The 18,045-nt window shown below is 38.5% G+C and overlaps 1 protein-coding gene and 1 long non-coding RNA gene across 8 annotated transcripts in view; one reads left to right on the top strand and one right to left on the bottom strand.

Moving 5' to 3' along the window:
* The window catches only part of LOC307185304, a 269,333-nt gene extending 256,971 nt beyond the window's left edge, over positions 1-12,362 (top strand). For both annotated transcript variants that reach the window (XR_013827950.1, XR_013827951.1), the window contains one exon: positions 12,238-12,362. This is a non-coding gene — a long non-coding RNA (uncharacterized lncRNA). The remainder of the gene's footprint in view (positions 1-12,237) is intronic.
* The window catches only part of DKK2 (dickkopf WNT signaling pathway inhibitor 2), a 577,744-nt gene continuing 566,804 nt past the window's right edge, over positions 7,106-18,045 (bottom strand). For 5 of the 6 annotated variants that reach the window (XM_079919360.1, XM_079919363.1, XM_079919361.1 and 2 more), the window contains 3 exons: positions 13,755-13,905; positions 12,201-12,356; positions 7,106-9,697 (listed from right to left, as the gene is read on the bottom strand). In XM_079919360.1, coding sequence (XP_079775486.1) covers positions 9,447-9,697; positions 12,201-12,356; positions 13,755-13,827 — 480 coding nt within the window. In that variant the 5' untranslated portion in view covers positions 13,828-13,905 and the 3' untranslated portion in view covers positions 7,106-9,446. Of the gene's footprint in view, positions 9,698-12,200; positions 12,357-13,754; positions 14,682-18,045 lie in introns of those variants that run through there. The other variant, XM_079919365.1, reaches the window with a different exon arrangement.

The raw sequence follows: 18,045 nt of genomic DNA, 5'->3' as shown, positions 1-18,045 counted from the left end.
ACCATTGAGAAAGATTTTGGCTGTGGGTTTGTCATATATGGCCTTTATTATGTTGAGGAAAGTTCCCTCTATGCCTACTTTCTGCAGGGTTTTTATCATAAATGGGTATTGAATTTTGTCAAAAGCTTTTTTGCATCTACTGAGATTATGTATGGTTTATATCCTTCAGTTTCTTAATATGGTGTATCACCTTGATTGATTTGAATATATTGAAGAACCATTGCATTCCTTGGATAAACCCCACTTGATCATTGTGTATGATCCTTGTAATGTGCTGTTGGATTCTGTTTGCTAGTATTTTGTTGAGGGTTTTTGCATCTATGTTCATCAGTGATATTGGCCTGTAGTTTTCTTATTTTGTGACATCTTTGTCTGGTTTTGGTATCAGGGTGATGGTCACCTCATAGATGTGTTTGGGAGTGTTCCTCCCTCTGCTATATTTTGGAAGAGTTTGAGAAGGATATGTGTTAGCTCTTCTAAATGTTTATAGAATTTGCCTATGAGGCCATCTGGTCCTGGGCTTTTTTTGTTGGAAGATTTTTAATCACAGTTTCAATTTCAGTGCTTGTGATTGGTCTGTTTATATTTTCTATTTTTTCCTGGTTCATTCTCGGAAGGTTGTGCTTTTCTAAGAATTTGTCCACTTCTTCCAGGTTGTTCATTTTACTGCCGATAGTTGCTTGTAGTAATCGCTCATGATCCTTTGTATTTCTGCAGTGTCAGTTATTACTTCTCCTTTTTCATTTCTAATTCTGTTGATTTGTGTCATCTCCCTTTTTTTCTTGATGAGTCTGGCTAATGTTTATCAATTTTGTTTATCTTCTCAAAGAACCAGCTTTTAGTTTTATTGATCTTTGCTCTCATTTCCTCCATGTCTTTTTCATTTATTTCTGATCTGACTTTAGGATTTCTTTCCTTCTACTAACTTTGGGGGGTTTTTTGTTCTTCCTCTAATTGCTTTAGGTTTAAGGTTAGGTTGTTTATTTGAGATGTTTCTTGATTTCCTTGAGGTAGAATTGTATTACTATAAACTTCCCTCTTAGAACTGCTTTTGCTGCAACCCATAGGTTTTGGATCGTCATGTTTTCATTGTCATTTGTCTAGGTAATTTTTGATTTCCTCTTTGATTTCTTCCGTGATCTTTTGGTTACTAAGTAGTGTATTGTTTAGCCTCTATGTGTTTGTATTTTTTGCAGTTGTTTTCCTGTAATTCATGTCTAGTCTCATAGCATTGTGGTTGGAAAGGATACTTGATACAATTTCAATTTTCTTAAATTTACCAACGCTTGATCTGTGACCCAAGATATCATCTATCCTGGAGAATGTCCCATGAGCGCTTGAGCAGAAAGTGTATTCTGTTGTTTTTGGATGGAATGTCCTATAAATATCAATTAAGTCCATCTTGTTTAATGTGCCATTTAAAGCTTGTGTTTCCTTATTTATTTTCATTTTGGGTGATCTGTCCAGTGGTGAAAGTGGGGTGTTAAAGTCCCCTACTATGATTGTGTTACTGTCAAATTTCCCCTGTTATGGCTGTTAGCATTTGCCTTATGTGTTGTGGTTCTCCTATGTTGGGTGCATAAATATTTACACTTGTTATATCTTCTTCTTGGATTGATCCCTTGATCATTATGTAGTGTCCTTCTTTGTCTCTTATAATAGTCTTTATTGTAAAGTCTATTTTTTCTGACATGAGAATTGCTACTCCAGCTTTCTTTTGATTTCCATTTGCATGGAATATCTTTTTCCATCCCCTCAAATTCAGTCTATATGTGTCCCTAGGTCTGAAGTGGGTCTCTTGTAGACAGCATATATATAGGTCTTGTTTTTGTATCCATTCAGCCAGTCTGTGTCTTTTGGTTGGAGCATTTAATCTATTTACATTTAAGTTAATTATCGATATGTATGTTCCTATTACCATTTTCGTAATTGTTTTGGGTTTGTTATTGTAGGTGTTTTCCTCCTCTTGTGTTTCCTGCCTAGAGAAGTTCCTTTAGCATTTGTTGTAAAGCTGGTTTGGTGGTGCTGAATTCTCTTAGCCTTTGCTTATCTGTAAAGGTTTTAATTTCTCCATCAAATCTGAATGGGATCCTTGCTGGGTAGAGTAATCTTGGTTGTAGGTTTTTCCCTTTCACTTTAAATATGTCCTGCCATTCCCTTCTGGCTTGCAGAGTTTCTGCTGAAAGATCAGCTGTTAACCTTTTGGGGATTCCCTTGTATGTTATTTGTTGCTTTTCCCTTGGTGCTTTTAATATTTTTTCTTTGTATTTAATTTTTGATAGTTTGATTAATATGTGTCTTGGTGTGTTTCTCCTTGGATTTATCCTGTATGGGACTCTCTGCACTTCCTGGATTTGATTGACTATTTCCTTCCCCATGTTAGAGAAGTTTTCAACTATAATCTCTTCAAATATTTTCTCAGTCCCTTTCTTTTTCTCTTCTTCTTCTGGGACCCCTATAATTTGAATATTGGTGCATTTAATATTGTCCCAGAGGTCTCTGAGAATGTCCTCAGTACTTTTCATTCTTTTTTCTTTATTCTGCTCTGTGGTAGTTATTTCCACTATTTTATCTTCCAGGTCACTTATCCGTCCTTCTGCCTCAGTTAATCTGCTATTGATTCCTTCTAGAGAATTTTAAATTTCATTTATTGTGTCATTCATCATTGTTTGTTTGCTCTTTAGTTCTTCTAGGTCCTTGTTAAACGTTTCTTGTACTTTTCCATTCTACTTCCAAGATTTTGGATCATCTTTACTATCGTTACTCTGAGTTCTTTTTCAGGTAGACTGCCTATTTCCTCTTCATTTGTTTGATCTGGTGGGTTTTTATCTTGCTCCTTCACCTGCTGTGTATTTCTCTGTCTTCTCATTTTACTTAACTTACTGTGTTTGGGGTCTCTTTTTCGCTGGTTGCAGGCTCATAGTACCCATTGTTTTTGGTGTCTGCCCCCAGTGGGTAAGGTTGGTTCAGTGGGTTGTGTAGGCTTTCTGGTGGAGTGTACTGGTGCCTGGGTTCTGGTGGATGAAGCTGGATCTTGTCTTTCTGGTGGGCAGGACCACATCCAGTGGTGTGTTGTGGGTGTCTGTGAACTTAGTATGATTTTCGGCAGCCTCTCTGCTAATGGGTGGGGTTGTGTTCTTGTCTTGCTAGTTGTTTGGCATTGGGTGTCCAGCACTGGAGCTTGCTGGCTGTTGAGTGGAGGTGGGTCTTGGCGTTGAGACGGTGATCTCTGGGATAGCTCTCGCCTGTTGGTATTACGTGGGACCAGGAGGTCTCAGGTGGTCTGATGCCTGAACTTGGCTCTCCCACCTCAGAGGCTCAGGACTGACACCTGGATGGAGCACTAAGATCCTGTCAGCCACATGGCTCAGAAAAAAAGGAGGAAAGAAAGAAAGAAAGAAAGAAAAATAAATAAGGTTATTAAAATGCAAACTAAAATTATTAAAATAAAAAAATTAAAAAGTAAAGAAAAGAGAGGAGAACAAGCAAACAAATCCACCAATGATAACAAGCACTAAAACTATACTAGGATAAACATATAAATCAGAAACTAGTCAGTTGCATACAGCAAACCCCAAGTCTACAGTTGCTCCCGAAGTCCACCGCCTCAATTTTGGGATGATTCATTGTCTATTCAGGTATTCCACAGATACAGGGTACATCAAGTTGATTGTGGAGATTTAATCCGCTGCTCCTGAGGCTGCACAGAGAAATTTCCCTTTCTCTTCTTTGTCCACAGCTCCTGGGGTTCAGCTTTGGATTTGGCCCTGTCTCGGTGCGTAGGTCGCCTGAGGGCATCTGTTCCCCACTCCGACAGGATGGGGTTAAAGCACAGGCTAATTACGGAGTTCTGGCTCACTCAGGCCGGGGTGAGGGAGGGGTACGGAATGTGGGTTGAGCCTGTGGTGGCTGAGGTCCGCGTGACATTGCAACAGCCTGAGGCATGCTATGTGTCCTCCTGGGGAAGTTGTTCCTCGATCACAGGACACTGGCAGCGGCGGGCTGCACAGGCTCCCTGAGGGGTGTGGATAGTGACCTGTGCTTGCACACAGGTTTCTTGGTGGCTGCAGCAGTCTTAGCGTTTCATGCCTGTCTCTGCTGTCCGTGCTGATAGCTGCAGCTCACGCCCATCTCTGAAGCTTGTTTAGGTGGTATTCTGAATCTCCTCTCCTTGCACACTCTGAAACAATGGTCTCTTGACTCTTAGGTAGTTCCAGACGTTTTCCTGGGCTCCCTCCCGGTTAGTTGTGGCGCACTGTCCCCCTTCAGGCTGTGTTCACGCCGCCAACCCTAGTCCTCTCCCTGGGATCTGACCTCTGAAGCCCAAGCCTCAGCTCCCAGCTCCCACCTGCCCCAGCGGGCTAGCAGACAAGCCTTTCAGGCTCTTGAGTGCTGGTCGGCACCGATCCTCTGTGCGGGGATCTCTCCGCTTTGCCCTCTGCACCCCTGTTGCTGCGCTCTCCTCCATGGCTCCAAACTCCCCCACCCCCGCCCACCCCCGTCTCCACCAGTGAAGGGGCTTCATAGTGTGTGGAAACTTCTCCTCCTTCACAGCTCCCTCCCAGAGGTGCAGGTCCTGTCCCTATTCTTTTGTCTCTGTTTTTTCTTTTGCCCTACCCAGGTACGTGGGGAGTTTCTTGCCTTTTGAGAAGTCTGAGGTCTTCTGCCAATGTTCAGTAGGTGTTCTGTAAGAGTTGTTCCACATGTAGATGTATTTCTGATATATTTGTGGGGAGAAAGGTGATCTCCATGTCTTACTCTTCTGCCATCTTGAAGGTCAATCATATGGTTTTTATTCAGTTTGTTAATGTGGTGTATCACACTGGCTGATTTGCGGATGTTGAAGAATCCTTGCATCCCTGGGATGAATCCCAAGTGATCATGGTGAATGATCCTTTCAATGTGTTCTTGGATTCACTTTGGTAGCATTTTGTTGAGTATTTTTATGTCTTTGTTCATCAGTGATATTGACCTGTAATTTTCTTTTTTTTGTGATATCTTTGTCTGGTTTTGGTATAAGGGTGATGGTGGCCTCATAGGATGAGCTTAGGAGTGTTCCTTCTTCTGCAGTATTTTGGAAGAGTTTCAGAATTATAGGTGTTAACTCTTCTCTAAATGTTTGATAGAATTCACCTGTAAAGCCGTTTGGTCCTGGACTTTTGTTGGAAGTTTTTAAATCACAGTTTCAATGTCAGTACTTGTGAATGGTCTGTTCATATTTTCTACTTCTTCCTGGTTCTGTCTTGGAGGGTTGTACCTTTCTATGAATTTGTCCATTTCTTCTATGTTGTCCATTGAAGATAGCAAATATAGAATAATTTCTCTGGACTTCAACTTATTTTGTTTTTAACATGCAAGAAGATTTAAATTTTGTACTTTCATTTCTTCCAGGGATTTTTTAATGGAAGAGGATTTATATTCAAAAGTGTGGCATGTCTGTTTTGTCAGAATTTTATGATGGAAGTGCTTTTATACATTTTAATATTAGATATGCATGTGTTATGTAATCCTACTACAGAACCTCTGATTACTGTACTGGATAATATGATGGACATAATTTTGATGGCAGAAAGAGGAGGTTGTTGGGGTTTTTTGTTTGTTTGTTTGTTTTCAGTCCTGAGTGTAGTGTGATCCTACGGTTGATTGAATAAGTGAACTATTTTCATCCATTTTACAATTTTCTAGGGATAAAATCTCAATTGCTTGCCATTGGTCCTGAGAGGATCCATAAGTAAGGAGTGTTGGTATTGGGGAAATGACCTCATCATGTACTACCCTAGTAGATAGCTTCTCAGATTTTGGTTAAAACTCATATCTTCACCATAGACAAAGGGTTATGTACAATTGATTAAGAATATAAAGATCTGGGGAATAATATGGGAAGAGGGTCTTCTTTTCTAATCCTTCATGTTAGTTTAATGTGGAGTGTATAATAATCTTTGTCTCAGCTCCATCCCTCACTCACTTCTTTCATGTGGTATGAATTATCCAGTTTTAGAGAATTTCAAATGAGATTATTGGATGAGAAATGCATAGTTCTGTCCTTTCTCTACCCTTCTTCTTTGGCACTAACTTCGAGAAGAAAGTGTATCATTCTGTTGTGCCCATCCAGATTGTAAGTTTTGCAGGGGCAGTTCCAACAGGTAGAACTGATGTTGTCTAGTATTGCCTGAGTAGGGGCACAGAATCTGTCTCTTTCTGGTGTCCTCTTGCCCACAGATACATGCCACACTTTCCAATATTAGCTTTATCAGCCATAGGGTAATCTGTCATCTGCCTTTCTTTCTTAACCTTTTTCTCAAATGGTCTGAATTTGGGGAAGGAGAAAGGTGTAATGGATTGTTTCCCCTCCTCAGATCCTGAGGCTATGATAGGGTATTTTGTTTCTTGGCTAAAAAAGGAAATCAGGACAATTCGTCACTTCTAGAGCATCTCACTGAGCTCAGTGGAAAAGAAAAATATCACCGATATGATTCTTATAATCTAAAAATACACTGTAGCTTGGAAATATAAATGTTCTTGATTTGAAGAAATGGATAACTATTTAATAATATACTAAGTGACTAATTAGAATAATGTGGGGAATTATTTCACCAGTGCTTGAGATGTCTTCAACCATGACCTCTAGCTATGGGACTGTTTTAGCATCATTAAGCTGCCATAGCTGTACTCAGTCCATTCCACTATGTCACAGAATGTTTATTTTCCACATTTCCAGCCCATTAACATCTCTAATACAACATGGACTCTTGCAACCACTCCTGGTCTCATAATTGGTGAATAATGTTTGTGAAACACTCCTGACATCTTTGTATTCAGGAAGCAGAGGAAAGACCTTCCTAGGAAGTAGATTTTAGTTCATGCAGGGCCAGTCTATAGCTATATAGGGATAAAGATATTTTGTATTTTGTTTGTGCCATAGAGGAATGAACCAATACCCTAAGCATGTTGGCATCTCTATTGTGGGAAATTTTAACCTGGAGAGAAGATTATAGGAAATATGGTAGGTGACTTCAAGTGTTTTAAAGAGGTTTGTGGAGTTTGTGTTCTAAAATGTTCCAGAAGGCAAAGTAAGAATAAATGGGTGGTAAGCACAAGCTGGAATACTTTAGTTTAATGAAAAAAAGAACTATCAACAAACAATTACAGCTGTCCTGCCATGAAATAAGCACCTTCAGTAATAGTAAAACTGCCTTGCATCAGCTCATGGTGATGTCATCCAAAAGATTTCAACTAAGACTGCAACATCAGACCCAGTCCACTTGAACTCAGATAATCTATGATTCTATAAAAGTTTTTCCCATAAGCAAAACACAAGGAAGTCTGAATTCCATTTTTGGAGGAGAAAAATTTAATATATTTTATCTTATTATACATTTCCCCTAAATAACAAAGTCAATAGCTGCAAATATATTCTGCTACAGGGCTTTCTGTAAGAAATATCTCTATAAGAAAATACATCTCATTAACATTTCCTGTAAATAAATTACTTCAAATAATAATTTTTGAAGGGATGTACATAAGGAAAAAAATGCAGAAACCAGATTGCTATATAAGAAATGTTTGACTAAAATGTTCCATTTTCATGTTGCCAAGCTTATAGAAACCTGCTTGTTTACAGACTTTGGTTCTTGGATAGATTAGCTAATAAGTTTTAACAGACATGTGGGGAAAATGTAAATCTTAATCATACTTGTAAATGTATGTGGGAAGCTGAAATTCTTAATAGACATGCAGGCTCAGGTTGAGTTTCTACTGGGAGAACTTGAATGTGAGACTGCAACTGGGATTTAAGTAAAAGAAAATTAAGGAGTGATTTAAGGTCTATAAAAGAAAAGGTCAAAAGTAACAACTATAAGATAACTTTTTTGCTTTATGCTCTAGACATAATATTTAGAACTGAGTAAAGTAAAAAAGTAATAAAATGGATTCAAAGAATTTAGAACCTGTGGTTTCTATAGATTAGCAAAATGTCCATTTTACAAGTTATTCCATTTATACTTTTTTAATCTCAATGACTGCAGAAAACAGAAACTGTATCTTTGGCAAAGAAACAGCTGTTGCAGAGAGAGGCTGGTGCAGAAAAAATCAGATGGTGCCAGCCAGTTAGAAAGAAGCTTACCGAGGGCAATGAAAGCTTACTATATCCTACCTGCCTTGGAGTCCATTTAATGAGACCTCCTCATGTTAAGATTATTTTAGGACCTCAAAAATAGAAAATAAATATTTTGAGGACAAGTAGTTGTTAACTCACGCTGAACTCATCTGTGTAGTAAATATTGTGATAGCAAATCCCATGGAAAACTTCCATTTAGGTTGTGCAGCCTTGGACTTCAAATATGAAAAGTGAGTTTGTGCTTCAGACATACGATCTATGTGTTGCCAATACTTGACAACGTTTTCCCTATTTATTTCCTTGCTGTGCTTCAGTGCAGGACACATGTAGCTCTTTTATCAGCTTTACCCTACTGTACTGCAGAGTATGTAAAGAATAAATGTCCAATTCTATCAAAAATAGGAAATGCCAAAGCTTTACAAAATGTGATCTAGTAACTTTTATTTTGGGCATCTTAAAACTTTTACAATCTGAAAATTCTGCTCGGTGCTATTCACAAATAACGTGTATAATATGGAGAATAAAATGGGTAGGAATCACATACAATCAAGAGAGATGCAATTTAGATCCTTTAGAATCTGAATGGATTATTTTTGTCTTATTATACTGGTTCTTATTAATTATAAGTGAAATTAAAGTTTTGAAAAATGTAAATAAGTAGTGTGAGGAAAAACGAGTTTGTTTTTTTCTGAAGGACTAGACAAAAGACCTGTGATTATTTTGATATTATTTGGAAAATATCGACTGCTTTTTTTCTTATCATCTACAAAGGTCTTTAATTGAGTGGTAAGAAGTAGTGTTCCAAATTAAAAGGTGATTCTGTGTTGCAAATTAACTCTGCTCCACGCTTTCGTTTCCTATTTAACTCTTCTTTTCATGTTTTAGAGTCTATTGTATGCCAGGATATATGGGGAGTATTTTGTTGTTAAAGTATAACTTTAAAGAGAAATATGGCTTTTAGGTTATTTTTATAGGCAATCAATCACCAATGTGAAGGAACCTGATCCTCTAGCACAGCCTAAACTGCTGGAAAGTCACATGGTATTCGTTAGTAATTTCACTGTTTTTTTTTTTTTTTGAGTCATAGCATTTTCACAAATGTATACATTATTTACATAAACAAGGTGCATGGTGGAAACACACTGATTGTACCACACTCGTCACCCTTTCTAATCTGCTCCATTTTCTTTCTCTTTCTGTGATCTATATTCTTATGACATTCCTCATTTTAGCCCTTCTGAAATCCAAATCCTGTTTTCCCCCATGCTATACTGTATTAAATACACAGATTCACAGTCTGCTAGTGACACTTTTCTTCCCTCAGAGGTGGTCATATTTTCTGGCACACGTGGAGTCTGGCTTTGGAGGAGTAGGTGGCATCTTTCCATACTTTACAAGAAAGGCCTTTTGCGCAGTCACACCGCTGGAAGATTTCCAGCCCGTGAGAGCCCTTCTTGCGTTGCTTGGTACAGACTTCTCCCTGATGGAGCACTGGTTTGCAGATTTTGGTCCAGAAGTGACGAGCACAGCAAAACCCTTCAATGCAGTCTGATGATCGTAGACAGGGGTCTCCTTCATGCCCTACAGAGATGATGACCAAAATATTTCACCATGACACTTTAGAAAAAAATCTTCTCCTTACTTTGGCATGGTGTGCTTTTAGATCTTTCTTTGTTCTTTTTTTGTTTACTAGGTGAGTGAAAATAAGTAAACAGAATTGCTTTCAAATTAATTAATTTGGTATCTTCTTGGAAAGAGTAAGCAACTCTGATTCAAAGAGAAGGCTGTAATTGTCTGGGACTCCTAGAGACCATGTATTGGTTAAAATCTAGCCAGGAACACAGAATCTCTGAGTATTCAAAAGAGAAGATATTTAATGCAGAGAACTGGTCACATAGGTAGTGAGTGGCAGGGCTAAGAAGTACCAGAGGATGGTAAAGCAACACAACAGGAAGCCACTACCACATTTAGTCTGGAGGAGCCAAAGGAGCCGGTGGTATCTGAACGGGGCAAGGGTGGGAACTAGAATCCCAACAGGCCCACCTGGCAGAAGCTGAGGCCCCAACGAGGTACAGCTCTGCCAGAAACACTACCTGAGGCAGAGAGAATCTGTTGGCTTTTCCCTTCCTCTACCTCTCAGTCTCACCACAGGCAAACCCATGTGGTCGGAAGCCATCTGACAGGGAGCCCAGGAAATGAAGTCTATAAAAAGCTGAGATACAGAGTGGAGCAGAGCAAGGGCAGCTAGCCCCAGGGTCAACCAAGAACCCATCATAAACATGACGTAGGAGCACAAATCTGGGTATTTAATTCAGAAATACAATCAAGTTAGCAAAGAACACCCACACATCACAGCTGCGTTGATGCGTAATCTTTATAAAAAAGTACTAGTCAACAAGATTCTTTGTAACCTGCCAGATTGTAAATACTTTAAACTTTTTAGGCCATGTGATCTGTGTCACAGCTCCTCATCCTGCTGTTGTATCATAAAAACCGCCATAGATAAATATGCCTACGTGAATGGGCAAGTCTGTGTTACAATAAAACATTATTTACAAAAATGGCGGCAGGGGCTTCCCTGGTGGCGCGGTGGTTGAGAGTCCGCCTGCCGATGCAGAGGACACGGGTTCGTGTCCCGGTCCGGGAAGATCCCACATGCTGCGGAGCGGCTGGGCCCGTGAGCCATGGCCGCTGAGCCTGTGCGTCCGGAGTCTGTGCTCCGCAGCGGGAGAGGCCACAACAGTGAGAGGCCCACGTACCGCAAAAAAAAAAAAATGGGGGCAGGACAGACTTGGCTCACAGGCCATAATGTGCCAAGCCTGTTCTAAAAGGTTAGCTGTCAGCCCAGATGTCACCAGTTCCACTGTGTGATGTGGATGCAACTCACTAGCTGAGTTGTATAAGATATATTATTGGCTGCCATCCGAAAATTCCACATATAACTAGATAAAAGCAATAAATTTGAAACTGTACTGTGACATAGATATCTGTCAGAATAAAGGAGGATACTCAGGTACTAACAAATGCATGTGAATTTGGTGGACTAGAGATAGGAGATGTGGATAAAGCACTTAGGCCTTCAGGGAGTGTAGACAAGGGATAATTGAAGAGGAAGTCAGTCTCTTTAGCCCTATTGATTTGACCATTAGTAGTCCAGGTTGGACTAATAGGTCAGATATTCTCTAGGATACTAGCTCGGCAGAAGGTGAAAATGTGGGGAAATGGTTTTGTGGTCAAGTAAGCCAGGGAAATACAATGTTTAAAAAAGTTAACCAGTTTTCCTCGTTGCTGGACTTCAGTATGTCAATGTTAATTATAAAGTTCCAGAAAGGGGGAGATACCTTATTACAAAACTCTTGAACACAGGGCTCTTTCATTCACAGAACGTCTTGAAAGAATAGTGCTCCGCAGAATACACTTGCAAAAACTTCCTTTAAAGATATAGGTATTTCAAAACAAAAAAAATATAGGTATTTCTATTTTTCAAAATTTTACTGTTAGTAACTGGGTTCAATAATTTCATACTTTTAAATTTTACTATTAGTGATTAGGCTTCCTAAATATTTTGACACCAGGAAGGGCATTTTATGGGCATATGTAATCTCAATTATTTTTGGTAAATTGGTTTATGCGCAGTATATTATCTGGTTGTTAAGGGAAATACAATTTTTGAGTCTGCAAAGATGAGAAAAAGACTCTAAATCTCAGTGATTTAATCATATGGCAGCAAACATTTTCCCATTTATTTTTTGGAATGCTTTATGCTTGAATATGGAAGAGAAATGCTTGTATAAAAGATTTATTCTAAACATCCTGTAAAAAGGCTGTTTAGAAAATGGCATGGTTAATTAGGGTACTGAAATTCTTGCAATATGTATTTTCTAACAATTTAAGATCTCTAAGAAACCTCTAGCATCCTCAAAATTAAGAATTAAGAAATTCAGTTAAAATCTTGCTATTAAAGTAACTTCCCAATATTTTTTTTCAAATTGCACACAAAACCAATGGAATTAATTATCGATATTTTTCTTTTACTTCATTATAAAACAAGAAAAAGTAAACATAGAGCTACAGATATCCCTACCTTTTATATGTGACATCTTAGTGTGTGTTCTTCCTAGATTCTGCCATCCCAAGTCGTGGTTTGAGTAGTGACCGTGGTTTCCATCTCTGTGCCGAGTGCCGTCCAGAGCTGGGATGTGAGCAGTTAAGATGCTCTCAGTGACGGGGATACAGATGCCTGGAGATGGTCAGGTAATTAGTTAGACTTATTCAATTCTCCAAAATGTGATTCTTATCCAAGTATTCTCCTGATGTGAGGTATGAAGCCATTTATCTATCATCTGTCTATTCATTCATCTATTCATTTATTTATATATTTGTCCAGACTGAGAATTGAATAGTATGGTCCTGAGCCAGGATTTCTTGATTTGAATCTTGCCACCCTCAAGACCAAGTGACCTTGGGCAAAAATAAGGATGAAAACAGAATTCATTTCACTAAATTACTGTGAATACATGTGAAGTGCTTAGAATAGTGACATAGTAAAGTATTAAATTATTATTAGCTCTTAATACCTTAAAATTGTCTAATCAGACATCTGATCAGAAAAAGATCAAGGTTCCTTTTTCAATCAACAGTATAATCCTTGTCTACACTGTAAACACCTCTAATGGTATGAGGTCTTCCCTTCACCGCTTCTTGTCCAGGGTACTTCCAATAGGACTATGCCCAAAGGTCAGGAATATGTATAGGATTATGAGCCTGATTATGTTGTTTTGTATGAATAAGTGTATGTTTCTGATCACCTTCTGCAATTATTTAATGGTTTTACCATGTGGTGTTGGTGGTTCTTCATTTTATCGTTAATGCTGAATTGTCTGCTTCTAAGCTCATTGAGATTGGGTGAAGGCCAGGGAATAGACTCCTGTGTCTCCTTTTGGAGGAACCAATCACTCCGTCAGCATTTGTGCATGCCACGGGGTAAGGCCTTCAAAAGAAGACACCTTGGGGGCTTCCCTGGTGGCGCAGTGGTTGGGAGTCCACCTGCCGATGCAGGGGACACGGGTTCGTGCCCTGGTCTGGGAGGATCCCACGTGCCGCGGAGCGGCAGGGCCCGTGAGCCATGGCCGCTGAGCCTGCGCGTCTGGAGCCTGCGCTCCGCAGCGGGAGAGGCCATAGCAGTGAGAGGCCGGCGTACCGAAAAAAAAAAAAAAAAAAAAAAGAGGACACCTTGAGTATAAGAGTAAAAGTATGAAACTAGTATGGAAATGGAAAACAGATTCACAAGTGTATTGCTAAATCATAGCATGTTCCTTTCTTTGGTTCCTTTGCACATATTTGCTTACGTGTTTAGTGGAATAGAACATCTAGCTATTTATACGCAACATTTCAATACGGCAAATCCTAGATCAGCATAGATTATAAATTATAGGAGATGGTCAGAGCCCAGGAAAACTAAGATTTGAGAGGGAATCCAGGTAATCTTATACATATCTAAACCCTGATCCCATTCCTGCCAATTTTGAAAGGCTCCTTACATTTCAGGAGTCTGACTAAGGAGAAGGTAGCCTAACTTGGTAGCCAGGCCTCCTACATGAAAGGAAAGAGGCCCGTCAACACTGAGCAGGACCTTTACCATTATTGCAGCGGGTGCCAGGACAACACATGCCATCTCTATGGCAGCGCTTCTTTTTCCTTCGACACACCATGCAGGCCGAAGATCCTTGGTGGGGACTGTGGCAGTATCTTCCAACTTCACATTCCTTATCACTGCTGCAAGGGTAGGCCTGTCATGAAGTGGAACAACAACACCAAAAGCAAAGATTAGATCTTGTAACAAAAAGTTACTGCACCAAATCATGATGGAAAATAAATCACAATGTATCCCTCCTCAAAGGAAGTATACCATTGTAATAATGTGCTCAGCAGAGATATTACATAGTAAGTTACTTAATTGAGGACTTTATAAACATTTACTGTTGATGGTGATGAAGATAAAGTTGGCACTACTCATATATTTTCATTGACACAAATTAGGGGTTAGGATTTAGACTTTATGTTGATTAGTAGAGCCCTAAAGAGTGACTCTGGGAGCTCAAAACCAGTTCTAAATGTTATATTGCCACTGATTTAAGGTGTAAATGAAACAGCCTAGCCACTCTGTTTTTTATCCACTAAACTAGGATGAGGAGAAGGTTAAAAAGCAACAAAGGGCTGTGGTAGCAGCTAAAACACATCTCCTGCCCAATTATGGAACAGATAGAGGAGCAAAGAGGGGAGACACTTCTAAGAAGAGTTTGAAGCGATGAACCTTTTGGCACAAAGAAATCAAGGAACAGCATCTTCATTCCAAACTCAGTGGTGAGCAGCAGCAGAGCTCTGAATGGTCAGAGAGACGCTGAACTCCAATGACTGATACAACCTCATGTTCTCAGGAAACAAAACAGCAGGCTCTTAACACACAAAAACAGCCCTATGGTTTACTGTACCTTCAACTTATACAGAAAGGACTTCTGTTCCTACATTTCTCTACGAGGTTGTATGTTCAGAAGGCTACTTAAGCAGTGTCATATATTATCTCAAAAACAAAAGAATATATATATATATAAACACACAATCCAGTTATATACTCCTTGTCTCTTGCAAGTTACTGGAACACTTAAAATGTCCCTGTTTTCAGAGACTGAGAGTTGAGAAACTGAAATATCACATCAAACTTACAGTACTCAAATTTTGAGGCATGTTGACAGGGAAAATTATTTGTAAGTCCTTTTTTTTTTTTTTTTGTAGTTCATTTTTTTCCCTGCTTTTCAGAGTAATGCATTTTTTTAAAATTGAAAAAAAATAAAAAGCTATGTAGTTGTTTTTAAGCAAGCATAAATGATATGACTATAAAACTATGGGATAAAATTTTTGTGACACTAAAATAAGTAGTGTGGTTTGAGCGCTTTACTTTTGAAATGAGGCTTGATGACCTCACCCCTGCATGCATTGCTTATTCCTTCCCTCCTCTCTCGTTCTCTCTCACTCTATTCCATCGCCTTTTCTCCCTGTGCCCTTCTCCTGCGTACGTGTGTATGCATTCTGCCCCCTGTGTTTTCCATTTAGATCTGTTCATCTTAGAAAGAGGAAATAAATACGAAGTTGATATGTGACTCTGAAAACTTTACACTGTTGTTCTATGAAAAAAATACACTTTTAGCATCATAACAATTTTCTGTTTACCCTCAGAAGAGAATAGAAAAACCTCTAACTTCAAACTGAAAGTGCTTTTGAAAAATTGCACAGTGGCAATGTTTGACGCCCACATTATAACTGGAGCCAGATAAAGCTATAAAATTAATTTGAATACTATTGTCCCATTCTATAACTCCATTGTTAGACTTAAGAGGGACTCTGAATGAGGTTGAATTCAGAGTATTAGGCCATTTTCAAGAGTCCAAGACGGATGAAAACAAAACAGATGTCACTTCCCGACTTGCTACACTCTTTCCCCCTGAGTGCTTTACTGCCTTCATATTTAAACCCATTAATTTTAACTGAAATACAATTCACATGTTTCTGATTCATTTACATTTATTTCACCAAATTGTTTTGCAAGAAACATCTGATGTCTCACAAGTTTCTTTTCCTTCCTCAAAAATAGGACATGTTCTTTCAATGGAAGTAAACATATGCCACCTAAAACATCATGTGCAATTCAACTCAAACAATGACTCTTCAAGGGATTCTGAATATAGAATAATACTTGATTCCATTCCTAAAAAATAGCCTGTATGGTAGAAAGCAAGTTGTTTGCTAAAAGTAGCAGCTCATTTAAGCAGAAAATTGTGGAAGGCACATCATAGTCTTCCCATTCTCAGTTGTGGGAAATGGAAAATATTGAAATGGGAAATACTTTAGATGGGAAATATTTGATGCTATTACAAAAAGTAATATGCACAATAGTACTTTGTGAATAGGATCACAGTAAAATTCTCACCAATTTTTAGAGGGAAGAGACAAAAAATATCAGGTAGTTTTATTATGTTCCAATAGATCTTTTAATTGGCTTGGAATATAAATGATATAGGCAGGAAAAGTATGCAGGACTTTTTTTTTAAATTGAAGGTTATTGTTAATGTGAACTTGTCCTTGGAATGGAATCCCAGAACATAATATTAAGAGGAGTGCTATGACAAAAAAAAAAAAAATTTAATAATTGAAATGAAAGGTTATATTACACAGCTTCTAGTATGCTTATGGAACTCCGGGCTCCAAACAACAGCCTTTATATATGAATAACATCAAGAATGGATGAGAAAAATTGATTGAAACAAGCTTAGGGAAAGCAAGTGATATTTCAGAAACATCTGAAATCAGTGTTCCCCCAGGATGGATCTAGTCAGCCATAAAGTTTCCCTTGGTGTAACCATTAGCAAGAGAATACAGAACAGGAGGAAATATGACTCTGACCCATTAATACCAATTCTCATGTTTTTAGCCTAATGCATTATTTTTTAGTAAAGAGTTTTCAACTCAAGTATGAGGTTCTGCAGCTTGCTATTGGGTTTTTCCTACATTAACCCTTTTAACATGTCTGGAAATGGTATCATATTAGGCGAGGGAGGGAGGGAGGGAGATTGGGAGAGAGAGACAGAAAGAAAAGCACATAGTTAAAGTAGTTATGGAGAATCCTGAAGAAGTGACCTGTGGCAATTAACAGACCACTGAAGGGAATTATATTCATTAATAAAAGTGTCATTAAGAAGCTTTGCCACGGAAAAATCCTTTCCCTTTACTTTGGCCTCCAAAGGTCCCATTTAATGATGATTTTTACATTTGAGTACCTTAGTCTCAAGTTTCCATTTAACAAAAATAATAATATGCTTCCCTGGTACTTATTTTATAAATGAATAAGACTGATTTTCTTAACCTGCTATGGAAATTATTAATAGCCAATTTTTATGGTTCTTCATTTACTTGAGTTTAGGAACAATGACAGTCTGTGTGGAAGACTGCAAATCAAGTGAAAGAATTAGGGAGAGACTTTATACATGCCCCTCCTGTACTAAAAGTTCCAAAACTGAATCAGAAATTTGGTTGCCTGAGCATCCAGGAATACTCGCCTTCATGCAGAATCATTCATGACTTAGCTCTAGTCACACTTAGGGGATAAATTCATTTGTGATATCTAATAATAGCAGATGATGGGCCATAAATTAAGAAAACATGAGAGCTGTCCATGATCAGGCCAACAAAACAGAGAAGTTTTTCCCAACCCCCTTTCTAGGCTAAAAATACAGTTGTTCCCATAAATAGCAGTGCTAGTTATCATTACCACCATGACACGGACTAAAATAAGAGTGAACATATTGGACACAGCTTGAAAATAAGTCTGTCAGAAGGGAGCATTCCTTTTTTAGTATAAAGGATATTTTTGCTAATCTAGAACATTTATTTATTACAGTTTTAACAATGAAGTGAAGAGAGGTTAAGTAACTTCTGCAGATAAATCACATGTGCTCAGCAGCAGAACACTTGGGGATCAGAGCCCTGCCCTGGCTTTTAGGCCTCCTTGTAAGGTGTCGTGACTGAGAGCATTTAATAATGACTATTAATGCACACATAGAAAAGGTGTTTGAGTGGTGACCTATGTGCTGAATTTAGAGATTAGGAAAATAAACTTGGCCACTTCTCTTTCTAGAAGCCTCCAAATACCAACAGCATGTCCTACTGCAGCTGTTGGAAAAAACAGAATACTGGCGGAAAACACAAGACTGTAAACAACATCTTCCATTCCATTTTTGTGACAACAGTTTTCTGTCCACTTAAACTCAGTGTAATCAGAGTTATAAGCAAAATCCCATCATGCAAATAATGATAATTAAATAATATTCTAACGAAAAAATAAAATGTTACTGCATCTTATTTAAACTAATTGAGCC

Source organism: Stenella coeruleoalba (assembly GCF_951394435.1).
Source record: "Stenella coeruleoalba genome assembly, chromosome: 4".
NCBI lineage: Eukaryota > Metazoa > Chordata > Mammalia > Artiodactyla > Delphinidae > Stenella > Stenella coeruleoalba.
This window is presented reverse-complemented; position numbering and strand designations above follow the sequence as displayed.